Source organism: Pristiophorus japonicus, chromosome 15 (assembly GCF_044704955.1).
Source record: "Pristiophorus japonicus isolate sPriJap1 chromosome 15, sPriJap1.hap1, whole genome shotgun sequence".
Taxonomy (NCBI): Eukaryota; Metazoa; Chordata; class Chondrichthyes; family Pristiophoridae; genus Pristiophorus; species Pristiophorus japonicus.
This window is the reverse complement of record NC_091991.1, coordinates 180201669-180229575: the sequence shown is the minus strand read 5'-3', so window position 1 is coordinate 180229575 and position 27907 is coordinate 180201669. Positions and strand designations below refer to the sequence as shown.

The 27907-nt window shown below is 45.4% G+C and overlaps 1 protein-coding gene across 4 annotated transcripts in view; it reads right to left on the bottom strand.

Moving 5' to 3' along the window:
- Positions 1–406: 406 nt before the first annotated feature.
- LOC139281292 (protein kinase C beta type) overlaps positions 407–27907 on the bottom strand; it is a 387614-nt gene continuing 360113 nt past the window's right edge. For 3 of the 4 annotated variants that reach the window (XM_070901417.1, XM_070901416.1, XM_070901418.1), the window contains 4 exons: positions 24394–24474; positions 23696–23803; positions 16618–16758; positions 10203–11327 (listed from right to left, as the gene is read on the bottom strand). In XM_070901417.1, the coding sequence (XP_070757518.1) occupies positions 11169–11327; positions 16618–16758; positions 23696–23803; positions 24394–24474 (489 nt within the window). In that variant the 3' untranslated portion in view covers positions 10203–11168. Of the gene's footprint in view, positions 687–10202; positions 11328–16617; positions 16759–23695; positions 23804–24393; positions 24475–27907 lie in introns of those variants that run through there. The other variant, XM_070901419.1, reaches the window with a different exon arrangement.

Below are 27907 nucleotides of genomic sequence, written 5' to 3'. Positions count from 1 at the left end.
TTCCCCACACCCAGTTTGCGCCGGCCTGAATTTCTAGGCTATGCTGTTTTAAGATCCTTGCAGGGCACCAACCCTTCCCAATCCAGCCGGACAGGGAGACAGGACCTTAGATCCACACCTGGTCTGTGGGTCGGTACCTCTGACAGTGCGGCACTCCCACAGTGCTGCGCGGAACTGCGGGCCTCGCTCAAATCCAAATGTGGCCACATGAGATATTCAAAGTTGTCAATGAATGTTAGTCATTACCAGGTGATTTCTGCCCTGCCCTGCCCTGCCCCCAGTTCTGCTCCAGGTCTGGATTTGGGGTCGGCAACAGGTCAGAATCCAAGTTACAATGTTCATCTCCTTCTAGGTTCCAGCCACTATCACTGAGAACAGAGGCAGGGAATATAATGTCAGGTGGCGCTGTATTAACACCTCATGCTGAGCTCGGGACCTAGGAAAAGAAAACTCAATTACTTGAAGACATTGTGTTCTGCGTTTCAGGTTAAAAATGCAGCGAGGGTTTATAGAAAGCCACCCTCGGATGTTCTTTAAACCTCAATCACAAATTCGGGATTCACGTAGGAAAATCCTGCAAATTCGTTCTGGTCCAGGTTCATGATGAAGAGTTTGTCGGTGGGCGTAAGCTCCACGGGTTGGCGGGTGAATTCGCGGTCAAAGTTCCCAGTATCTCTTCTGTTTTTCTGTCAGGAGAAAAAAACAACAAAGGGTTTTAGCAAATGTGTTTGGAAACATGATTTGCGGCCGCCTCGCCATCCTCTGGCACTCATGTGGTCCCTTTCCCAGTCACTGCAGGAACTCATCTTGTGTCTGCTCGAGGCAAGGAGCCAGACTCACTCTGCAGAGTGACACTGGGACCAAAGTGCGGCGTCAGTGACTGTCTCTGTTTGAAAGGTAGTCTTGTGGAGGAATGGCCACCCCCACCCAACAATTGAACTCCCGATGTCCCATCATAAGTCAGGCAGCACCGCCGGAGAAATGGCATAAAAATCCATTAATGCCGGTTTCCCATCGAAGTTATGCTGGAATATTGGAACAAACCCTCGCAGAAATTCAGACCAAGGTTCTGTGCAATAGCGCTGCCATCGAGATCACATTCCTTCCGCCCCATTACTGTGTTGGAGCCTCCTGCAATTCACATTATCCTGAATGTAAATATACCGGATCATGGCCAGTCCCGCCCGCGCTTGAATTCAATCACAGGAAGCAGTGGAGCTGAAACCCACACTCGCGATTCCGCTCAGCGTCCAGCCGCTGATCGCTGTTGACAGCAACTGAACGTGAACAGGATGTGACATTTCAGCAATCGATTGGATGCTTGTGGGACCAAGGCATATATGTAGCGAGGCAACGTGACTGTGAGCAGACACTGGGACTGTCTGGGAGCAGACACTGGGACAGTGGGACTGCCTGGGAGCAGACACGGAGACTGCCTGGGAGCAGACACTCAGCAGACACTGGGACTGCCTGGGAGCAGACACTCAGCAGACAGTGGGATTGTCTGGGAGCAGACACTCAGCAGACAGTGGGATTGTCTGGGAGCAGACACTCAGCAGACACTGGGACTGCCTGGGAACAGACACTCAGCAGACAGTGGGACCGTCTGGGAGCAGACACTGAGACAGTGGGACTGTCTGGGAGCAGACAGTGGGACTGTCTGGAAGCAGACACTGGGACAGTGGGACTGTCTGGGAGCAGACACTGGGACAAGAATGGCCTCGAAACAGTTCCCACTCCACACCAAAAATAAACCTATAAAAACATTTCAATACGTTCTCATGAGGATAGAAAAAACTGTCTCTGAGACTCTCAATGGTTCTGGTCCCAAGAATTGCACAGCATCACTGACATCCCCAAATCTTTAGGTTGATGAACCAGATAAACTTCCTCTGCATCATCATCATAGGCAGTCCCTCGGAATCGAGGAAGACTTGCTTCCACTCTAAAAGTGAGTTCTCAGGTGACTGTACAATCCAATGTGGGAATTACAGTCTCTGTCACAGGTGGGACAGACAGTGGTAGAAGGAAAGGGGAGGGTGGGGAGTCTGGTTTGCCGCACGCTCCTTCCATTGCCTGCGCTTGTTTTCTGCATGCACTCGGCAACGAGACTCGAGGTGCTCCTGGATGCACTTCCTCCACTTAGGGCAGTCTTGGGCTAGGGATTCCCAGGTGCCGGTGGGGATATTGCACTTTATCAAGGAGGCTTTGAGGGTGTCCTTGAAACGTTTCCTCTGCCCACCTGGGACTCGCCTGCCGTGTAGGAATTCCGAGTTGAGCACTTGTCTTGGGAGTCTTGTCTCGGGCATGCAGACGATGTGGTCCACCCAATGGAGCTGGTCGAGTGTGGTCAGTGCTTCGATGCTGGGGATGTTGGCTTGAGCGAGAACACTGACATTGGTGCGTCTATCTTCCCAGTGGATTTGCAGGATCTTGCAGATCAACCTTACACCTGGAATCAATTCCCCTCTGCCCCTCAATGACCAACATCTGCTCCAGCTGACAGGATGGATGGAGCAAGCTGGGGAACTGGAACATATATTCCCAAAGAGGGAGCTTTCAATGTAAATAATTTAGTGAGGGTGGGAGCAATCTGATTTCAGGTGATGTAAGATCAAACGCTTGTCCTGCTCCTGGCCCGGAAAAACTTTAAATGATTCACCTACCTGTGCTGCTGTGTTTCCAGCCCTATATGTACCTCTTGATGTGGCCCAGGCTGTGGCTCTGCTCGAGGAGCTGGTGGAATAAGGGGTCATACAAAAGGCACTGGACCTTGTTTTAGAGATACAGGCCATCTCAAATTGAATGGAGCCCAATACACAAATACAGAATACAGTCCCCAAATAAACACAGACAGTGACGCTCCCAACGAACTGATTAGAGAGACAGGAAAAAAAAGACAGAAATCCCCAATAACGACAGGTGACATAAATCCTATAAACACAGAGCAGACACCCCTAACACATACTCATCAGAGACCCCGTTAAAAAATAGACAGAAATCCCCAATAACAACAGGTGAGAGAACCCCGATAAACACAGAGCAGACACCCCAAGCAAATAAAGACCAGAGACAACTCTAATAAAAACAGATTAGATGCAGGGATGGATTGGCCACATGGGAAATCAGGAGAAACTGTGAAGGATTCCACAGCGCTGTATTATCAGCACCCACCTTTTTTTGAGAAGAATCCCATGCCCTGTCAGGACAGCCAGTCCACCCCTGACTGGATAGAGAACAATAAACACAGGCCAGATATTGCCTAATACAAACAGACCCTGATAAAGACAGCCCACGGAAACTCCAAACACATACAAGCTAGAGTGACCACCCCCCCCCCCAAATAAATACATGCCACAGACTCATGTCAAACACGGACCAGAAAGTCCACAATTCAAACAGATTGAGTCCCCAATTAATGCAAATCGACCCCAGAAAGATGCCAGTAAAGAAAGACCAGAGCCCCCAAGAAAGAAAAGTTAGAGCAATCACAAAATAAGCACAGTCAGAGCAGGCAAACCCAAATAAATATCCAAAACCCCAACAAATATAGACCAGAGTCTCCAAAATATAAAAATCAGAGACCACCCGATAAACAGACCAGAACCCCTAATAAATAAAATACAGCAGAGACTCCTGCCAAACACAGACTTGTCTCCAAAGAGCAGAGACCACAATAAACTAGTGATCCCTAATAAACACAGGCTAGTGTGATCCCCAATAAACACAGGCTAGAATGATCCCCAATAAACACAGGCTCGAGTGATCCCCAATAAACACAGGCTCGAGTGATCCCCAATAAACACAGGCTTGAGTGATCCCAATAAACACAGGCTAGAGTGATCCCCAATAAACACAGGCTAGAGTGATCCCCAATAAACACAGACTCGAGTGATCCCAATAAACACAGGCTAGAATGATCCCCAATAAACACAGGCTAGAGTGATCCCCAATAAACACAGGCTAGAGGATCTAATAAAACACCAGAAGCTTCAACAAAACACAGACTTGACGCTTCCAATAACATGGACCAGAATCCCCCAGTAAATACAGACCAAATTATTGGAAGTTCTTAGTTTTTTCTGTTTGGCGGCTCTGTTTTGTCCTAATTGTGGGTCTGCAAATAGAACCCCCAATAATCATTTATTAAAGCTCTTCAAAAACAAAAATAAGCGATTTACAACAACAGACCAGAGGCACACACAAACAGAGATGGAGACCCCCATCAACACAAACATGCGAGTCCCAATAACCAACTGACAGAGAGCCACCAATAAACAGAGACTGGTGACACCCAAATGGACACAGAATGAAGGCCTCCAATAAACACAGAATGGAGATCCCAAAAATACAGAGCAAAGAAACTTCCAGTTAACACACACTGGAACTTCCAACAAACACAGAACGTATCGAAAAGCACTGAATCAAAAGATGTCCCATAACACAGATCACAGCCCGAAATAAACACAGACTAGATAGAGCCCTGATAAAAACAAACTGGAAAGACTCGTAATAAATGCCGACCAGAGACATGCCCAGAAAATACAATGCAGAAAAGTCTCCGATAAACACAAATTAATGACCACCCATAAATGCAGACAAAAGAGGCTCCCAGTAAAAACAGTCCAGAGGGATCCCAAGAAGAGACCAGACCCTCTGGGAAAAATCAGAGAAGTCACATGATAAACACAGACCAAAACTTCCAACAATACAGATCAGAGTCCATTAATGGATATGGACCAATGAACAAAAACATGAATCCACAATAAAAACACAGTAACAGAGACCCCAAAATATACAGACCAGACACCCCAAGAAATACAGACCAGACACCCCAAGATATACAGACCAGACACCCCAAGATATACAGACCAGACATACCAAGGATATACAGACCAGACATACCAAGGATATACAGACCAGACATACCAAGATATACAGACCAGACACCTCAAGAAATACAGATCAGACACCCCAAGAAATACAGATCAGACACCCCAAGAAATACAGACCAGACACCCCAAGAAATACAAACCAGACACCCCAAGATATACAGACCAGACACCCCAACATAGACAGACGAAGCACCCCAAGTAATACAGTTCAGGGACCCGAACATGTACAGACCAGAGGTGGCAACATATACAGACCATAGACCTGAACATATACAGACCAGAGATCTAAAAAATGCAGACTGGAGCAGTTGTTCATACTCCGCAGTAAGATGGGGCATTTATACACGGTATACTGGAGTAAAAGGGGCATTAATAACTCTTCGCACTCTCTCACAGGAAGCATTGCTAAACATGCAGGATAAAAGGGGTAGATAAACATTTCATGATGGGTAAAGGGGCATTCATTTTGTGTATTGGGGTAGGAGGGGATATTCAAGCAATTCATGCTAGATAAGAGGGGTCATTTATTTTGTGTATTCTCCATCGGTGGGGTATTTGTGCAGTTCATGCTAGATTACATGGAACATTCCTTTCTGTTTTACTTGGTAGGGAGGTATTCATGCAGTGCATTCGGATTAAGGGATGTCATTTGTTTTGTGTATGCTGGATTGCAAGAGGTATTCCTGGAGTACATGCTTGGTAAGCAAGGAACATTCTTCTAGTACATGCTGACTATCTAAGGATACAAAACACAGAACAACAATACATGCTGTGTAATACACTTGATACTGTCAACATTGACGAACAGTATACTCTGAGGGGAAGACTATCAAACCAGTACACCAAGTAACATTGTACGCTTGATACCATTCACACGGAGTAACAAGGTAAACTAAATAAAAAATAATTTATACTGTACACACTTGAGTAACAGGAAATGGTCCATAATGTACACACAGTAACACAAACTGAGTAACAGGAAATGGTTAATAATGTACATAGTGTAACATGAAATGATTGATAATATACACAGGAACCACACAAACTGAACAGGAAAGGATTAATACTCTATACCGGAAAAATGATACTGCACACATTGAGCAACAATGCAAAGTGAGTAACCAAAAATAATATTGTACATGAGTAACAAGAAATGATTGATAATGTACACAATAATAATGCAAACTGAGGAATGGGATGCAATTGACACTGGATATACTGAGTAATGAACTGTGTTACATCAGTGTGAGGACGTATTATTTCTGTTACAGGGTGCTGTATTTGTGTTATATTTGTTAGGGTGCGTTGTATCAGTGAGATGGCATGTTATATCAACTGAGGATGTGATAAGTTAATAAGAATATTTGAATCAATGAGAAGTGTGTTATGTCTGTGACATTTATAGGTGAGGTATATGTTATATCTGTAAGGCACGGTGTTAGATCAACGAGGAGTGTGATAAATCAGTGACAGATTGTTATATCAGTGTGGGTGTGTTACTTCAGTGTGAATGTGTGTTATATTAGTGAAGGAGTGTGTTATATATTCAATAGAATTGTATTATGAAAGGGTAAACAGTGACAGATTACATTGAATTCATAAGAAGGGCATAGGCTCAAGATTATCATTATCAAAATGATCAGCCATGATCATATTAAATAGCGGAGCAGGCTTGAGGGGCAAAATGGCCGACTCCTGCTCCTAATTCTTATGTTCTTATGGGAAGAATGAAGGGGAATGTTGGAAGAAACTTTTTCGTAGAGAGGATTATAGAACACGGATTGATTTACCACAAGTGATTATTGAAAGGGAATTTGATATGTATTTGTAAAGGAAGAATATAAAAGGATATGGGGAAAGGACAGGGAGTTGGCATTACAGTAAATAAGTCCAGTTGAAGAACTTGCACTGGTGCAGGTGGGATCACTGCATGGATTCATTCAGTGCTGTAAGCTCTGTGACTCCATGTAATACATTGCATTATCTGTATTAAATGTCATACATTCTAAGACCACATTTGTGTACAGGCAATTGACTGTGTCTGCAGATTATCATGGATCAGGTGGGACCACTCAGTTAAAGTATCTCCACCGCGCTTCAGCTTCATGAGGCATTGTTGTTCTGTGAAGCTCAGGCAGTTGTGCCCATTGAGTGGATCCACTATCTGGAGTAGTTCTATAAATTGTACATCTTCTATGCGCTGCACTCCAGGATTGATGTCTCTTCAACTTCCTGCTGTGCCCATGGTATAAGGATGAAAATCCATTGTACTATTCACTGCATTCTTCCAACTCTGGAACCTGGCCCTTCCTTCAGAAAGCCAACCTACAGGTCTTACTGTGAGTAGGGAACTTTATAGTTACCCCACCCTCAGCTAAACTGCACAAATTTCTCTTCATTGCCTTTTCACTGGGCTCATTCTATTCCTGGGTGAACTTTCACAAACACTTTTTTTCTTGGGAACAGTAGAGAAACTAACAGAAGGAAATATATTGCTCTCTATAACCCTTTACCTTTCTCTCATATTCTTAAACCAACTCAACCCCTCTATACTCATCTCTACTCTTTCCTACAACTCTCTGCTGAGCTCTACCCCTCAACATCCATCTCTACCACTCTCACCTTCCACCATTTATCTCTACCTCCCTCTCTATTGTGCTCTTTCCCTACTTCATGTTCTGTCCCTCTCTATCTCCATTCTCTATCTCTTTCTACGTTCTCTACATCCGCTATTCCTTTCTGTATCACTCCACCTCTCTCTTGCCTGATTATTAAGCTTTACTGATAACATGATGTAGCCCGGATTATGGAACATAGAAAATAGGTGCAGTAGGAGGCCATTCAATGAGTTCATGGCTGAACATGCAACCTTAGTACCCCATTCCTGCTTTCTCACCATACCCCTTGATCCCCCTAGTAGTAAGGACTTCATCTAATTTCTTTTTGAATATATTTAGTGAATTGGCCTCAACAACTTTCTGGGGTAGAGAATTCCACAGGTTCACCACTCTCTGGGTGAAGAGGTTTCTCCTCATCTCGGTCCTAAATGGCTTACCCCTTATCCTTAGATTGTGACCCCTGGTTCTGGACTTCCCCAACATTGGGAACATTCTTCCTGCATCTAACCTGTTTAAACCCGTCAGAATTTTAAACGTTTCTATGAGATTCCCCCTCATTCTTCTGAACTCCAGTGAATACAAGCCCAGTTGATCCAGTCTTTCTTGATATGTCAGTCCCGCCATCCCGGGAATCAGTCTGGTGAACCTTCGCTGCACTCCCTCAATAGCAAGAATGTCCTTCCTCAAGTTAGGAGACCAAAACTGTACACAATACTCCAGATGTGGCCTCACCAAGGCCCTGTACAACTGTAGCAACACCTCCCTGCCCCTGTACTCAAATCCCCTCGCTATGAAGGCCAACATGCCATTTGCTTTCTTTAACTGCCTGCTGTACCTGCATGCCCACCTTCAATGACTGATGTACCATGACACCCAGGTCTTGTTGCACCTCCCCCTTTTCCTAACCTGTCACCATTCAGATAATAGTCTGTCTTTGTTTTTACCACCAAAGTGGATAACCTCACATTTATCCACATTATACTTCATCTGCCATGCATTTGCCCACTCAACTAACCTATCCAAGTCACTCTGCAGCCTCATAGCATCCTCCTCGCAGCTCACACTGCCACCCAACTTAATGTCATCCGCAAATTTGGAGATACTACATTTAATCCCCTCGTCTAAACCATTAATGTACAGTGTAAACAGCTGGGGCCCCAGCACAGAACCTTGCGGTACCCCACTAGTCACTGCCTGCCATTCTGAAAAGCACCCATTTACTCCTACTCTTTGCTTCCTGTCTGACAACCAGTTCTCAATCCACGTCAGAACAGAGACAGGGGAAGGGATGGAACCAAAATACATGAATAAAATACCGACAAATCACAATGTGGGTGATATTTTCCACCCATTCCTTTAATAGAAAGTAGCAAGTTATCTCTTTGGATGCCGTATTGGGGCGCATTGGAAACCAGAAACCAATGTTACAGTGTATTCTAGTTAAGAAAAGTCATTTGTTTTGTGTATTTTGGATAGCCAGAGGTTTCTAAGCGGTGGAGAGCTCAGCACAATGAGTTATGCCAGGCAAATAACGTATTATATACTCACTGCTACCAACTGTTTTGTTCATCGCATATGTGAAATGGGTTTATTTGCAAGAATGGAAACTATACATTACAATTTTACAGAGCAACTAAGTTCATCTTTTCGCTGTGCACTCCATGTAGGGAAATAGTAAACCTGCTCTTTATTAATGGGTATACAATCCTGATGCACTTAACACTCAGGAAATCTCCCCTCCCAGGGTCATCCACTACTCCTTACACAAGCGTGCCAGAGTACCCTTCTCTCAGCCTCTGCTACTAGCACACGATTCAGATTGTAGAGGTACAAGAAACTTGGTCCCAGATAGTCCTCCCTTCTTGAAGGGAAGCAGTCCACCTCCCTCTCCTCATTTCTGCAAGGTCATAAGCTAAAATCCTTTCTTACTGTGGGTTCATGAGTGAAAAGACCTGAATGTCTACTTCCTAAAGAAACTTTGTCTTGTTTATTCAGCAGGATAAGGGTTACTATTCATTTGGGGTAAGGGGTACTTACTGTGTAAGTGTGAAGTTGCTGGTTATTCAGCAGGGTAAGGGTTACTTACTATTCACTGGGGTAAGGATTACTTGCTGTGTAACTGCAGCAGGTACTGTTTAATAGGCAGGGTAAGGATCATTACTATGTAACTGCCAAGTTGCAGTTCAGTCAGTGGGCTATTCCCTGTATAACTGCAGAGAGTTGCTGTTTATTCAGCAAGGTAAGGATTACTTACCATATGACTGTGCAGAGCTGCTATTTATTCAGTAGGGTAAGGGTTTCACAGAGGGTTATGTGGAATAGCCAGTGTTTGGTACTTGAATGCCTACATTTTCTGCTTACAGCTGCAATCTATTTTCCTTTTCAGAGCACAGGATTATTATTTCCTCGGTTGGTCGATGTATTTTGTAATTTATGCTGGATGTTTGTGAGGGGGCGGGTGGTGCGATTAAAATGGAGTAGCTGTTTAAGAGACTGAAACGAGTGTGTCAGTGGGGTGACCTGTTTGGGACTGATAGGACTCGGAACTTCTGATAAGCACTCAATGTCAATTTTAGACAGATTTAATTAACTTTCCTTCCTGGACCAACACAGTGGTATAGAAAACACCCAAGCAGAAAAAAAATAGAAGCGGCTGTTAAATTAAACAGGTGACTAAAGTGATGCTGAGTTTTTTTTTTGGTGCAATTTTCTTTATTGTGTATCAATACTGGAAAAATATTTGGCACATCAACTGCAGGCGTTGTTAGCGACACACTACAAAACAACAGTCATGCATCACTTTATTTCTTTTTAAAATTTCTTGCAACGTTTTGTTATCACTTTAAACATGCCGGCGCCCTCCTGAAAGATTCGCCAATAGCCAGGCCAGTTCAAGCAGGTTAGGAGGAGGCTGGCCTTCAAAGTATCATTCAGCCCAGAGAGAGAGAGAGGAGGTTGCAATTTAACATAACATGGGAAAGGGGACAGACACAATCACTTCTAAAATTGAGCAGATTTTACAAACACTTTTTGGATTCAAACATGATTATCATTACACATCAGCCGCCAGGATCACATAATGTGGGGAATAAAACATTTGGAAAGAACTTTGTTTGACACATTTTTAGAATTGCTGAGATTGACATCCTAAATCTGTTGACGAAGATTCTTCTGGTTCGCATTTCGCAAGAAACATCAACCAATGGAAATCTTCACAAACACTCTAGCGATGTCATGGCAGGTAGTGACCAGAGCGAGTCTCACTCTGGAGTAAGAGGGGACCTTTGTGATTTGCAGTAGAGCGACAGGAAAGCCACTGGATTGAGGCAGTTAATAAACTACAGACCAGCTTTTGGCAACCAGGCAGCAAATAATTTTGCAAAGCATCTTCATACAGACTGAATATAAAGGGAAGCACCTGCAATATGGATTGGTCAGCAGCACCTGTCACAGCCGCTGTGTGCACTCTGTGTCTCGCTGTTTGATGAGGTGATGAATGAAGTACCACATTCCCAACACGCTTTGAGAGATTTGCAAAGCAAACATCACGGAACAGTTAACAGCCTCTGAACATGCTGCACACCCAGAGCTTGGGCCCTATTCTGAAGAGGACAACTGACCCCCTCTCCTTTCCCCCATTCCTCCCCAGGCACCTTTAACATGTAACTTCAGGCTTTAGAAACCCCGAGTTAATAAAGGAGAACCCCTCGAACTCTGCCTGGTCAATATTCATGATGACCTCTTGGTCAGGTGGAGTTAAGACTGGTGGATGACGGGTGAAAAATCGGTCGAAGTTCTCGGCGTTGCGCCCGCACTGTGGGAGGAGAAAGAAAAAGGATGATGGGATGGAGTGTCATGGGTTTATAATTGGGTTAGTTCCGTAAAACAAACCAATCTAGGAGGATGAGTAATGCAATGGATAGTGCACTGCAGATGGAATCGATTTAGAACATTCCACAATAACACTGGCTACACTCCGGCTCACAATCCGCTCCAGCACAGTTACTAAACTTGGCAGTTTTTAATTGTTTTTTCTATCTCCACACTTCACCTGAACACAGGAACAGGCCATTCAGCCCCTCGAGCCTGTTACACAGGAACAGGAGGAGGCCATTTAGCCCCTCGAGCCTGTTACACAGGAACAGGAGGAGGCCATTCAGCCCCTCGAGCCTGTTACACAGGAACAGGAGGAGGCCATTTAGCCCCTCGAGCCTGTTACACAGGAACAGGAGGCCATTCAGCCCCTCGAGCCTGTTACACAGGAACAGGAGGCCATTTAGCCCCTCGAGCCTGTTACACAGGAACAGGAGGCGGCCCATTCAGCCCCTCGAGCCTGTTACATAGCAACAGGAGGCCCATTCAGCCCCTCGAGTCTGTTACACAGGAACAGGAGGAGGCCATTCAGCCCCGCGAGCTTGTTACACAGGAACAGGAGGAGGCCATTCAGCCCCTCGAGCCTGTTACACAGGAACAGGAGGCCATTCAGCCCTTCGAGCCTGTTCGGCCATTCATAGCTCAACTCCATTTAACATTTACCAAACTCCATTCACCTGAAGGTCTGACTTCTGCTGGGTGGGTACAGTTCCATGGACACTTGGTATCTCAGACTAGTGACCGATTTTCATATTTGGGGCTGGACAGTGAATGTCCACGTTATAACTTTACAGTAGATTTATGGAAATCACAGCACAGAAGTGCACCATTCGGCCCATTGCACCCGTGCAGAGCGAGTTCCTTAACTGAACTGTCTACAATGACCCCATTCCTCCCTCTCTCATGTTTTTTCATTTTATTCCTTTATAAATAACTATCAAATTCCTTTTGATATAATGATGTTATAGAGAATAATAGGAGAGTATTACAGGAGTCCTATTCTATCCGTGACCAGCCGTGGGAACCCTGTCTGATTTACCCCTCCCTTAACCCAGGGGCACAGAGAACAATCGTAGTGTCCCAACTGAGATCAGTCTGGGGATCAAATTAGGGCCTATCTGGGATGAATGGGACAATCCTGCAATGGCAGCCCAGAGCCAGCCAAGCTGGTGGTGGGAGGGGTCAGGAGAAACAGCAACTTGGATTCAATCTGACAAGAGTCTGACTCACTCCCACCCCGCCTAGAAACGCTGTATCCCACATTCCACAATCAGAAAGTTGAGGCATGTCAGGTGTGTTGGGCAATGGAACATTTTGGGGACCAATACCTGCACTCCTAGTCCTGAAATCTAAACAACTTGTATTTATATAGCGCCTTTAATGTAGTAAAGGCAGGAGCATTATCAGACAAAATTTGACACTGAGCCACATAAAGAGACATTAAGACAGATAGCCAAAAGCTTGGTTAATGAGGTAGATTTTAAGAAGCGTCTTAAAGGAGGAGAGAGAGAGAGAGGTGGAGAGGCGGAAATTCCAGAGCTTAGGGCCCAGAGAGCTGAAGGCACGGCCGCCAATGGTGGAGCAATTAAAATCGGGGGATCTTGGAGGGTTGCTGGAGGAGGTTACAGATAGGGAGGGACCATGGAGGGATTTGAACACAGGAATGAGAATTTTAAATTTGCCACTACTGGCTTTATGAAGTTTGTTAAACTCTGAACCACCCCCTCCCCCACCATACCTTAAAAAGACAGAAAAAAGTACATTAAATAAAAACAGGAATTAAACGGAACAGCCCCGAAAACCCGTGGCCAATCAGGCGTCCTTCCACCAGGACTTCGGCTAGGCCGGGTCCTGGCCTGGTGCTGAGCGGCCTAGCGGCAGACTCACCACTCACCCAGTTTACAAGGCCACGGGCAGAGGAGGGGACAGCAGTGGGGGCTCTCTACATCAGGAGTTCCCATGACCTTGGGCCTCAGTGACAGAGTCAGAATAAAAGCTCAGCTGGGGGTCAGAGGGCAATTACGCGTGAGCAAAACATACTGGCATTGCGAGTGACACTCACATCCCGTGAATGAATAAAATTTGCAGAGCTTTAGGGCCAGTGTTGTGTGAAGTATGACTGACCCTTGGCATGGTTTCCATTGACCTTAATGGAAATAAAAATCAGGAGAGATGTAAAACAGGATGTCGATTTGCCATCACCCTTTTTTCACTATTGCACAGTCAAAATTACCCCCTGAGTAGATTAGATGAAGTTTGGAATCTGAGGATTTGTAATCATTTGGTATAAAGGCTAAGGGATTAAGCAAGGTAAGAAAATCGGGTGACAAATATCATCATAGGTTTTGGGAGTGCAGCAGATAATTTTAAAGGCAAGTGAGTGGAAGAATTGCTCAAACAGGGAAAAGGTACTTGAGGAGTAAGGCGTGAGGTCTAGATGGGACTGGATGATGAGCACCACACCACCAGCGGGTGGGGGATGTTGTGGAACACGTAGCTGAATGGGCCGGTTTCACTGGCCAGTGCACTGCCTGTAGGCCAGGGTTGTGAGATCGAAGATATCAACAGATACAGAACAGACCAGCAGTTGAAAACCTGTGGTACAGAGTGGAAAAGGGGGCAATGGAAAGAAGAGCAGGGAGAAGATTAAATAGATGAAGTCCCGGGGAAATTAATTGGGCAGGGCCTTCACTAGGGGATGGGTGTGAGGTAGTGGGTGTTGTTCTTCTGGGAGAGCCAGCAATGAGTGCCACCTCGAGGCGATGTCCAGGCGAAGCAGAGCTGATTCATGGACTCCTCTGGGAAGGAGTTGAGCCTGGCACATGCAGTAGGAGGCAAGATCAGCTAGAGGGTCGCATTGGATGAGATCTGGGACTGAGAAGGCATGAAAAATAGGGCAGGAGGGAAAGTAGGAGTCTGAGGCTCAGGTAGATGAGAGAGGACTTGAGCAAACGTGGGCTGGAAGGTAGCTGATAGTGATCAAGGCTGCAGTGGTAATCAATATACAGGTTCAATTGGACATGAAGCAAGAGCAATTTATATAAACAAGTTAAAATAAAAAACACTTCCCCTCCCTCCACCATATATATCCCTCATATACATTCCTCACCCCAATATACATCCTTCATATAAATCTATCACCCTTCATATAAACCCTTATCTCATTTATTTTCCTCACCTTCCAGGGACTACTCTATGTAATGTTCATAAAAATAATAATTGTTTAAATTGTACTCAACTCAGCTGCTCTTGTCTCCCTCTGGCTCCTCTCTAACCCATCTCTCTCCTGCTCCCTCAACACATCCACTCCCACCTCCTCGTTGCTCCCCTCAATCTCTATATTCTAACCTCCCTCCTACTCCTCTCTAACCCACCCACTCACGCCTCCGCAGCCTACACAATCACAGCTCTCTTGTGCTACCCTGTAATGGAGCCATTTCCACCTCCTGCAACCCAGTCTCTCCCATCTCCCTCCTGATCCTCTCTAACCCAGTCTCTCCCATCTCCCTCCTGCTCTCCTCTAACCCAGTCTCTCCCATCTCCCTCCTGATCCTCTCTAACCCAGTCTCTCCCATCTCCCTCCTGATCCTCTCTAACCCAGTCTCTCCCATCTCCCTCCTGTAACCCAGTCTCTCCCACCTCCTTCCTGATCCTCTCTAACCTAGTCTCTCCCATCTCCCTCCTGCTCTCCTCTAACCCAGTCTCTCCCATCTCCCTCCTGATCCTCTCTAACCCAGTCTCTCCCATCTCCCTCTGCTCTCCTCTAACCCAGTCTCTCCCATCTCCCTCCTGCTCTCCTCTAACCCAGTCTCTCCCATCTCCCTCCTAATCTCCTCTAACCCAGTCTCTCCCATCTCCCTCCTGCTTCTCTTTAATCTAGCCACTCCCATGTCCCGATACCCAAACACTCCTACTTTCCTCTGGTTCTCCTCTAATTCAGTCACTCCCAACTTTATCTGCTCTCTTCCAACCTAATCATAGCACAGAGGCAGAGAGAGACACACATATACAGAGAAAGACAATCAGACATAACCAGGAAAGCTACTGATACAAGCCTAAATTTTCCAAGTATGTGTTGATAACTTGATGCATTCAGAAGCAGCTGGTGGTGGGTGAGGTTCTTTACTGCTAGGCCGTACTTAGCGAATGACTCCTATAGACACAAACTAGGGTTGCCAATCCTCCAGGATTGTCCTGGAGCCTCCCGGAATTTAAGATGAATCTCCCTGGACACTGCTGGGAGCAACCCAGGGGGAAAAAAGTGTATTTTGTTTTATTTTCTTTGAACATTTATGTTTATTAGTTATAAAATATTGACAATGGGGAAATATGGGTGTTTGAGTGGGAGGGGTAGTTGGAGACAGGAGGTCAGGTGATGAAATATCCAGGAACATGTTCACCAGAGTAGGCAACCCTAGCACACGCACACATATACACACACAGCCAGACAGGCTGATAGAGGGAGACAAACACAGTGATAACGGTTATCAATATAATGTTCTGAGTGCTGGGCTGATGTTACCGATTGTGGGGAGTGTTTTCAATGAGGGCACCTACTTACACTAGTTAATATAAAACTGCAGACTGTGCAGACCTGCTTCCCTGTCAATCTACGTTAAACATTCTGCTGAACATCCCAAAAATTGCACTGAAATGTCAGACAGATTTCACTCCATTTAATGATGCACTCAGATTTCCTTCAGAACATGCTGGAACTCTCCACTCCTCCCCCCCACCGCTCAAAAGGTCCCAAACTATTTTAAACATATTTTGTAATTGCATTTGTGTAAGACAATCGCACTGGTGTGTAAAGGGCTGAAATATAAAACCTTGCCCTCACAGGAGGGGTCTGTGATCACAGGTTGCAGACTCAGCTTCCCGCTAACCTTGAAAGCTGCAATGTCTGAGCTGAGGGGGTTCGAGGAAATCGCAAGCCACAAGAGGAGGGCCTCAAAAGCCATAAAATAACAAATACGAGAAAGCCAGCGGAGTCTCCTTATTTGCTCACCCTTGCTCGGCATTTTAAATCTGCTGCTTAATTCCATGGTTTGACTCGCACAAAGCGGTAGTGGTATTATCGGGGTATACGGTTATCGATAGCTGTACTGTCACTAATCTACTCCTGTTTTCTGTTTCTCTGCCCCTACACTCCTAGACTCACCAACAGTTTAATGTTGGAATGTCACCCCCTGGGACAGGGTTCTGGGGAGGGAGAGACAAATCCAACTTACCGCCTTCGGTTTGAATGGTGGCTGAATCTCCATGGATTCCAACTTTTCCCAATCAATCCATCGGAAAAATGCGTGTTCCTTGATGTCTCGCTCACCCTCAGGCCCACACCCCAGGCGTTTGGCTGGATGCTTTGTTAAAAGCTGTGATCAGAAAGGAGGTCACATAAATAACGCAGGTGAAGACGGTGATCCCACTCATCTTAGCTCATCCATCCAGAATACAAAAAACCTACATTCTCAAACAGGTCATCAAACTAGCTTGAATGACAAGGGTTTCACTTCCATTATTCATATCTGAACATCACTTCAACTATTGTTCACTCTTTGTATGAAGAAATGAAATCATGCCTAAATTGTCCTTGTACTAGTTTTAACCAATGCCTCCGTTGATTGGGCCTTGTCATTTTCTGTCAGCTGAGACGTTAAACCGAGGTCCCTTCTGCTCTCTCAGGTGGATGTAAAAGATCCCATGACACTATTTCGAAGAAGGGCAGGGGAAATCTCCCTAGAGTCTTGGCCAATATTTATCCCTCAATCAATGTCACTAAAAAACAGATTATCTGGGTCATTATCACATTAATGTTTGTGGGAGCTTGCTGTGCACAAAGTGGCTGCCATGTCTCCTACATTACAACAGTGACTACACTTCAAAAGTACTTCATAAAGTGCTTCATAAAGGGCTTTGGGACATCCCGGGGTTGGGAAAGGCGCTATATAAATGTAAGTAATTCTTTCTTGAAGTAATGCTCTGGCTTAGCTTAGCTATCCCATTTAATGTCTAATATACTTCTATAAGGTGCCCTTTAAAGTTTACATTTCCCAAATTTCACCTGTCTTTCCTTCCAAATCAGTCCTTAGATACCAGAGGTCAGCCTGTTGGCTCTTCCTGTACCATCTTCACGGCTTGATTAATTACCTTGGTGATCAAGACTGAACATATTACTCTGGTGCAGTGTGACCAGGGCACCACCTTCCAACATGCTGACCAGACCTTGCGATATAATTCAGCATGCGACTCGCTTTGATCATTGCTGTCCTGCGGTAATTTGATACATTAAGCTAAGCGCAACTACAGCCTTTTCACCTTTAACATAGAAACATAGAAAATAGATGCAGGAGTAGGCCATTCGGCCCTTTGAGCCTGCACCACCATTCAATATGATCATGGCTGATCATGCACGTTCAGTAATCCATTCCTGCTTTCTCTCCATACCCCTTGATCCCTTTAGCCGTAAGGGTCACATCTAACTCCCTTTTGAATATAAATAACGAATTGGCCTCAACAACTTTCTGTGGTAGAGAATTCCACAGGTTCACAATTCTCTGGGTGAAGAAGTTTCTCCTCGTCTCGGTCCTAAATTCAATTCCTTCGTCTAAATCATTAATATATATTGTAAATAGCTGGGGTCCCAGCAGTGAACCTTGCGGTACCCCACTAGTCACTGCCTGCCATTCTGAAAAGGACCCGTTTATTCCTACTCTTTGCTTCCTGTCTGCCAATCAGTTCTCTATCCACGTCAATACGCTACCCCCAATATCATGTGCTTTAATTTTGCACACTAATCTCTTGTGTGGGACCTTGTTAAAAGCCTTTTGAAAGTCCAAATACACCACATCCACTGGTTCTCCCTTGTCCACTCTACTAGTTACATCCTTTAAAAATTCTAGAAGATTTGTCAAGCACGATTTTCCTTTCATAAATCCATGCTGACTTGGACCGATCCTGCCACTGCTTTCCAAATGTGCTGCTATTACGTCTTTAATAATTGATTCCAACATTTTCCCCACTACCGATGTCAGGCTAATAATTCCCTGTTTTCGCTCTCCCTCCTTTTTTAAAAAGTGGGGTTACATTAGCTACCCTCCAGTCCATAGGAACTGATCCAAAGACTATAGAATGTTGGAAAATGACCACCAATGCATCCACTATTTGTAGGGCCACTTCCTTAAGTACTCTGGGATGCAGACTATCAGACTCTGGGGACTTATCGGCCTTCAATCCGATCAATTTCCCTAACACAATTTCCTGACTAATAAGGATTTCCTTCAGTTCCTCCTTCTCGCTAGACCCTCGGTCTCCTATTATTTTCGGGAGGTTATTCGTATCTTCCTTAGTGAAGACAGAACCAAAGTATTTGTTCAGTTGGTCTGCCATTTCCTTGTTCCCCATTATGAATTCACCTGATTCTGACTGCAAGGGACCTACATTAGTCTTCACTAATCTTTTTCTCTTCACATATCTATAGAAGCTTTTGCAGTCAGTTTTTATGTTCTCTGCAAGCTTACTCTCATACTCTATTTTTCCCCCTCCTAATTAAACCCTTAGTCCTCCTCTGCTGGATTCTAAATTTCTCCTAGTCCTCCGGTTTGCTGCTTTTTCTGGCAAATTTATATGCCTCTTCCTTGGATTTAACACTATCCTTAATTTCCCTTGTTAGCCACGCCACCTTCCCCATTTTATTTTTACTCCAGACAGGGATGTACAATTGTTGAAGTTCATCCATGTGATCTTTAAATGTCTGCCATTGCCTATCCACCGTCAGCCCTTTAAGCATCATTCACCAGTCTAGCTTAGCCAATTCACGTCTCTTATCATCAAAGTTACCTTTCTTTCAGTTCACGACCCTAGTCTCTGAATTAACTGTGTCACTCTCCATCTTAATGAAGAATTCTACCGTATTATGGTCACTCTTTCCCAAGGGGCCTCGCATGACCAGATTGCTAATTAATCCTCTCTCATTACATAAGACCCAGTCTAGGATGGCCTGCTCTCTAGTTGATTCCTCAATATATTGGTCTAGAAAACCATCCCTTATACACTCCAGGAAATCCTCCTCTACAGTACTGTTACCAGTTTGGTTAGCCCAATCTATATGTAGATTAAAGTCACCCATGATAACTGCTGTACCCTTATTGCCTGTTAAAGCCATCCCCAACCTCCCTACTAACGTTTTCTTCCCTTTGGTGTTTCGCAGCTCTACCCATATAGATTCCACATCATCCAAGCTAATGAGTCCTTCCTTACTATTGCGTTAATCTCCTCTTTAACCAGTAACGTTACCCCACCTCCTTTTCCTTCCTGTCTATCCTTCCTGAATATTGAATATCCCTGAATGTTGAGTTCCTAGCCTTGGTCACCCTGGAGCCATGTCTCCGTAATCCCAATTACTTCATATCCATTAACAGCTATATGCGCAGTTAATTCATCCACCTTATTATGAATGCTCCTCGCTTTGAGACTCCGAGCCTTCAGGCTTGTTTTTTTTTAAAACACACTTTGTCCTTTTAGAATTATGTTGTAATGTGGCCCTTTTTGATTTTTGCCCTCTATTTCTCTGCCCTCCACTCCTGTTTTTCTCCTTCCTACCTTTTGCTTCTGCCCCCCTTTTTACTTCCCTCTGCCTCCCTGCATAGATTCCCATCCCCCTGCCATATTAGTTTAAACCCTCCCCAACAGCACAAGCAAACATCCGCCTAGGACATTGGTTCCGGTCCTGCCCAGGTGCAGACAGTCCGGTTTGTACTGGTCCCACCTCCCCCAGAACCGGTTCCGATGTCCCAGGAATTTGAATCCCTCCCCCTTGCACCATTCCTCAAGCCACGTATTCATCTGAACTATCCTGCTATTCCTACTCTGACTAGCACGTGACACTTGTATCAATCTCGAGATTACTACCTTTGAGGTCCTACTTTTTAATTTAACTCCTAGCTCCCTAAATTCAGCTTGTAGGATCTCATCCCGTTTTTTACCTATATCGTTGGTACCTATATGCACCACGACAGCTGGCTGTTCACCCTACCCCTCCAGAATGCCCTGCAGCAGCTCCAAGACATCCTTGACCCTTGCACCCGGGAGGCAACATACCATCCTGGAGTCTTGTTTGCGACGGCAGAAACGTCTATCTATTCCCCTTACAATAGAATCCCCTATCACTATAGCTCTCCCACTCTTTTTCCTGACCTCCTGTGCAGCAGAACCACCCATGGTGCCATGAACTTGGCTGCTGCTGCCTTCCCCTGATGAGCATCTTCCCCCAACAGTACCCAAAACGGTACATCTGTTTTGGAGGGAGATGACAGCAGGGGACCCTTACCTTCCTTCCCCTGCTCTTCCTGCTGGTCACCCATTCCCTATCTGTCTGTGTAACCTTTACCTGCAGTATGACCAACTCACTAAATGTGCTATTCACGACATCTGTGAATCCGTCCACTTGCATTGGGTTAGAATCCAAATCATTAACATATAGATTAGAAGGGGTCAAGGGCCAGGATATTTTTCTGAGGCACCTCACTCACCACGGTAATATCACTCTCCTAACACAGCCATGCTTTTTCTGTCAATTCCTTATCTACACCGGGTTTACCTTCACTTCAATTTGCTTTTCAGGAGCAGAGTTTGAAACTTACATAAGGCCTTACGGAGCTGATTTGATTTTTTTGGCTTTGAACTAGCGGGAAGCGGACGCGGAGGATTAACCTTGCAGAACCGGGCCGAGTTTAGGGATTCCCCATCAGTATTATATTGTGGGCGCGATGCAGATGTGAATAGTACTGAGGATTGGCAGCATGAACTCGTGTGTGACCTACCACGCGCTAGTGCTCTAGGATCCTGTGTCCTGTGCCCCATGCTCACAAGAAGCAGATTCTACCACAAGTCGTGTTTGGTTAGAGAATGGGTTAAAATCGATCTATGTTTGCTATGAGGAGTACATGCACCGTTCTCATTCTGGGCACGTGATGCCAAGTTACGAAGACTAGATAAGCTTTGTGGTGAAACAGGTCATGTGATATATTGCAGAATTGGTTTATGTCAAATTTAGGCAAAGCTGCTAGGGTTACATCAAGAGCAGAGAGTCATTAATTTCATCATCATAGGCAGTCCCTCGGAATCGAGGAAGACTTGCTTCCACTCCTGAAGTGAATTCTTTGGTGGCTGAACAGTCCAATACGAGAACCACAGTCCCTGTCACAGGTGGGGCAGATAGTCGTTGAGGGAAAGGGTGGGTGGGGAGTCTGGTTTTCCGCACGCTCTTTCTGCTGCCTGCGCTTGATTTCTGCATGCTCTCGGCGACGAGACTCGAGGTGCTCAGCGCCCTCTCGGATGCACTTCCTCCACTTAGGGCGGTCTTTGGCCAGGGACTCCCAGGTGTCAGTGGGGATGTCGCACTTTATCAGGGAGACTTTGAGGGTGTCCTTTGGCTCGTTTGCCCTGAAGGAGCTCCACATAAAGCAATTGCTTTGGGAGTCTCGTGTCTGGCATGCGAACTATGTGGCCTGCCCAGTGGAGCTGATTGAGTGTGGTTGCCCAGGGGAGGACAGTGAAGAGTGGGACTAATTAGATAACTTTTAAAGGGTCAGCACAGGCACTGGTGGGCTGAATGATCACCTCCTGTGCTGTAAGGTTCTATGATATCCTGTGACCAAACTAGGTGTGTTTTAGGAAGAGTTATAAATATGGGACGAAGTTGTATGATCCTTGTTACTCAAGATTAAGAACCACCTTAGGCCCAGCTCTTAATCCCTGATGGGCATCCTATTTGTGAGTATATAGACATATTGCTTACTTGCAATAATCTCTTAATGTTCAATAAATCTCTGAAGTTAATCTATTGCCAGTGTCCAAGCCTGTTATTATTCAGGATTATATATTAAGTCACATACCATGAATTGCCCCACCCCATTAGCTGATGGACACTTCTAGTGGTGAGTAACTGAATGGAGTTCTTCAATTCACAGCATTTTAGGGAATACTTCTAGGTAGCAGAAAAGCAATCCAAAAGCACTTCCAACACCACGGTTTAATACATTTCTTGTCCGCAAGGAATTATTACAAAGAAGAAGGAGCTGACGGTTGAAAGGACTAACCCTGGAACTGAGCGTACTTTCATAAAGGATAAATGAATGAGCCAGTGACAGGAATGACCCATACAGGGATTCTACACACGTTACTGGATGATGTTTAAACAGCTCCCAGGCAGGTGGAGTACTGCAAAGGCACAACCACCACAGTGCTTTCAGAGAGTGATTCATTTCTCATTGTTTCAAGTCACATATAATTATATTAAACAAATCTTTACCCACATGTGCCCTATGGTTTAATTTTGCTGTAAGAATCAGCCTGTTAAAGAGTTGACACTAAGTTTAGATTTTTACGGTGTGTCCAATCGAGGCTCATTACCCAGTGAGTGTTTAAAGATTCCCCATGCCACCCTTTATCCAGATCCATCCTACACTTCACGCTGTTAGTTCTGCGAACACTAACTTGGCCACACACTTCACTCAGTGCCGGTCTTGCAGCTTTCGGGTTTTATTTTTGCGGCGACTGACCCTATAGTCATGTGAGAAGTCATTGCACTACAGATAACAGATGCTGCAATAATCATCTCTTTATTGACAGCTTTTTGCTTTCTGGTTTGAGTGACATGATGGGAAATAAAGCTGACAGATAAAATTTAGTGTTGTTCCAATTTGCAGTGGCTTCTGGACGATACTCCCCGAAGCCCTGTGCCAGAATTCAACCCAGCCTAAGAGAGTAGCAAGCCATTTAGTGATCTGATTTGCCAGCAGATGAGTGGAAACAGATTGGATGCAAATCGCTGGCAAGTTATGTATCCATGCTGGATACTCCCTCATGTCTTTCATGTGCACACCGTGTTATGCAGATTGATGGCTAACTCATCTGGGATGTTTCAACCTCTAGTAGTTAGTTCAGACGATGCTGTTCTCAGCTGTATATTACCATATGATTATACCTGCTGTATAATACACATCCTGGCTGCATATTACAGCTCCACAGCACACACCATGAAGGCAAAAAATATGGGGCAGGAAATTCCTCAGAGCTGCTTCTGCATTGCTGTAATAGTAGCAGAGAGGAGATGTCAATGGGAGTGTAGACCTGAGAGCTGAGCCTGCACGGTCTGTATCAAGATTGCAACCAGAAGGATTCGAAGAAATTTCTTATTCTGAGTCTGTCCAAAACATCCTGACATTAAGCACAGTACTGAACTACACCAGTACTGGCCTTCTATTGAAGTACCAGAGAAGTAGTTTAAATCAGAGATCAAGCAACACTTACTCCTTTACAAATGGCCACTGCTTCTTTGGACATCGATTTGGGGTAAGTTACATTGTGCTCCATGATAGATTGGAAAAGCTCATCTTCATCCTCACCATCGAAAGGAGGCTGGAGGGGAGAGAAAAAAGAACAATTGGAATACGGTGAATGGAAAGACTCATACCCAGACAAACAGACACACACACCGACACACACACACTCAGATACACACACACACACAAAAACAGACCCAGATACACACACACACCCACCCAGATAAACACACACACACACACACACACAGATAAACACACACAGACACACCCACACAGATCCAGATACGCACACACACACACCCAAATCCAGATACACACACACACACACACAAATCCAAATGTACACACACAAAGATCCAGATACACACATAGACCCAGATACACACACAGACCCAGATACACACACACAGACCCAGATACACACACACAGACCCAGATATACATACACACACACGCACAGACCCAGATTCACACACATGCACACACAGATCTACACATGCACCACCCAGCTCCTTCGTATCCTTGTTTACCTCAGAGGCCAGTTATATAAAATAATTTCTATTCCCCCCAGCAGTGTCTGCTCCCTCTCTCCACCTCACTGACATAAACGTTTATTCCAATCACTACAAGCTTTCTGAAGATTTTGAATATTTAAATCATTACCTGTCCCGCCAGCATTTCATACAGTAACACACCGTATGCCCACCAATCCACAGACTTTCCATATGGCTGGTAGGCAATGATCTGGAAAGACAGAAATGATTTTATTAGTTGTGTCAGACGCTGCTGCAACTGCACAGAACGAACACCGATTTACAACACATCAGGGTCATCTGTCGCTGCTCCAACAACCGAACAGCAGGACAAGGATCATGGCTGGAGACATGTGACAGGGCAAGGTCACGTCAGAACAGACAGCAGATACTGACGGGACCAGGCCCAGGCTATAGAAACACACTCATCGTTACCGAGTCAGACAGGAACTGACAGACGGCACTCCCACTCCCACCCTCCCCCCTCCCAATATGGTGTTGTGAAGAAACAGTTTTGGAGCAGATGGATGAGGCGTAATTCAACTGATTCAACCTGATACAAGAGGCAAAAAAAACCACTCCACAAATCAATGGAAATCTGCCTGGTAACAGCTTGAAGCCTGATGCAGACTGGTTAAGGCTTCATTTGTTCCACTGCAATAAGGCCCATTTCCAAATATGACAGTTCAGGCCCCAGGCACCATCATTTGCTGCTCCCGTATTATCAGCAGAATTAGAGTCTGCAGTTACAGCAGAAAAAAGCCCTGCATCACAAATGCATTCAGCAGCCCACAGCAAACACGATTCCACTGTTCAAGTAAGAGGCACATTTCAAGTGTATTGTACATAGAGTGAGAGAAAGAGAGAGAGAGGGAGAAAGAGAGAGAGAGAGAGAGGGAGAAAGAGAGCGAGAGAGAGGGAGAAAGAAAGCGAGAGAGAGGGAGAAAGAGAGCGAGAGAGAGGGAGAAAGAGAGCGAGAGAGAGGGAGAAAGAGAGCATGAGAGAGGGAGAAAGAGAGCGAGAGAGAGGGAGAAAGAGAGTGAGAGAGGGAGAAAAAGAGTGAGAGAGAGGGAGAAAAAGAGCGAGAAAGAGAGCGAGAAAAAGAGCGAGAAAGAGAGCGAGAGAGAGAGAGAAAGAGAGAGAGGAAGAGGGAGAAAGAGAGAGAGAGAGAGAGAGGGGGAGAAAGAGAGAGCGGGGGAGAGAGAGAGAAAAGAGAATGAGAGAGAGAGAGAGTCATGTATGTACTTTTGGGATCACTAGCCACTAGATGGCGTCACTGTTGGAGGCGGTTGGGCTGTACGTACGTGTGTGCAGCCCAAGTATAAAAGACCAACCATGTATATTAATCACTTTGGGCCTTAATAAAGCAGGGCCAAGTTCATACCTCTTGGAGTTAAACAGTACTCAGTCTAACAGTTATTGCATACACAACATTTGGCGACGAGGCAACAAGAACCTTCCCATGCAAAAATGAGCACAATTGGATTGTTGGAGTGATTTGTGGAAGGAGAAGATTGGGCAGACTTTGTGAGCCGTTTGAGCCAGTTCTTCGTGGCCAACAAAATGGAGGAGGTCGGTGACGCAGATCGGCACCGGGCGGTGTTCCTCACGGTTTGCGGTCCAAAAATTTATGGTCTGATAAAGAATCTACTCCTGCCTGAGAGTCCAACAGAGAAAACGTATGAAGAATTGTGTACACTGGTACAGGACCACCTTAAGCCAGACGAAGGCATCATCATCTCGAGATACAGATTTTACACACACGTTCACTCAGAGGGCCAGAATGCGGCGGAATTCGTTGCCGACCTGAGATGTCTAGCGGGACCGTATAAGTTTGGGGCTGTGTTGGCAGACATGCTGCGGGACTTTTGTAATCAGCATCTACCACGAGGTGATCCTGCGTAAACTACTGGCGGTAGAGATGTTGGACTTGAACAGGGCCATCACGATCCTCGATCATGCATGGCGACGGATAGAAGTCTAAAGCAGATATCAGTGAAAAATCAAAACTCGGCAAATACTGTAAGTATGATTGATTCGGCATTCAGCAGAGTGGCACATGGCAGGGCCTACCTGACTGCGTACGCAAAACCTGTGGCTGCCCAAAGTCCGCCAGCGGGAATGCATCTGATTTCTCCATGTTGTCGTTGCGGGGAAAATCACCGGCACCAGCAGTGCCGATTTAAGCAATATAGTTGCAAAGGCTGTCTGAGAGTGGGGCATCTCCAGCGCAAGTGTCCGCAGATGAGCAAGCGTGCTGCGACACACCACATGGAGGATGATGGTCAGACTAGCGTGGATCCGGATACGCAAACCGAGATACCAGAGGAGGAAGTGTATGGACTGTACTCGTTTCTAACTAAATGCAAACCGATAATGATCAATGTGAAATTTAATGGGGTGCCGATATTGATGGAACTGGAAACGGGGGCGAGTCAATTGATAATGAGCCAGAGGGCATTCGACAAACTTGGGATACTAAGGCTGTGAGGCACAGGCTGAGTACAGTCAATGCCAGGTTGTGCACGTACACCAAAGAACTCATAACGGTGATTGGCAGTGCCACAATTAAAGTGCCGTATGTCGGTGCGGTTCACGAGTTACCGCTATGGATTGTCCCAGCCAATGGCCCAACTGGCTTGAAAAAATCAGATGCGATTGGAACGACATCAAGGCGCTGTCGTCGGAGAAAGATACATGTACCCAAGTACTGAGCAAGTTCCCCTTGCTATTCGAACCAGGCATCGGCAACTTCACGGGAGCCAAGGTGCAGGATCCACGTGGACTTGGATGCAAGACCATAAAGTTCGGGCAGTTCCGTAAATAATGAGGGAGAAGGTCGAAATCGAACTGGACAGACTCCAGCATCAGGGGATCATATCATTGAATGTAATGATTGGGCCAGCCCCATTGTTCCTGTGCTGAAAAGTGATGGCACAGTCAGAATCTGTGGAGACTACAAGGCTATGATCAACAGGGTTTCGAAACAGGATCAGTACCCATTACCAAAGACTAATGACTTGTTTGCAATGCTAGCTGGGGGGAAGTCGTTCACCAAACTGGACTTGATGTCGGCCTACATAACACAGGAGCTGGTCGAGATGTCAAAGAGACTTACGTGCATTAACACGCATAAAGGACTGTTTATTTATCACAAGAATTCCCTCGGCTGCAGCAATATTTCAGAGGGACATGGAGAGTCTACTGAAGTCCATTCCCAGAACCGTCGTGTTCCAAGATGACATCCTGATCACAGGTCGTGGCTCCGAAGAACATCTGAACAACCTGGAAGAGGTTCTACATCGTCTGGACAAAGTGGGAGTCAGACTGAAATGCTCGAAGTGCGTCTTCATGGCACCAGAGGTCGAATTCCTGAGGAGGAAAATTGCTGCTGACGGCATCAGGCCCAAGGACGCGAAAACCAAGGCCATCAAGAATGCACCCAAGCCGCGGAATGTGACGGAGCTGTGTTCGTTCCTGGGTCTACTCAACTACTTCGGTAACTTCCTACCTAAATTGAGCACCTTATTAGAACCACTGCACATGCGGCTAAAGAAAAGGCGACAACTGGGAGTGGAGTGTGTCTCAAGACAGAGCTTTTGAGAAAGCCACTAATCTGTTTTGCTCCAACAAGCTGCTGATAC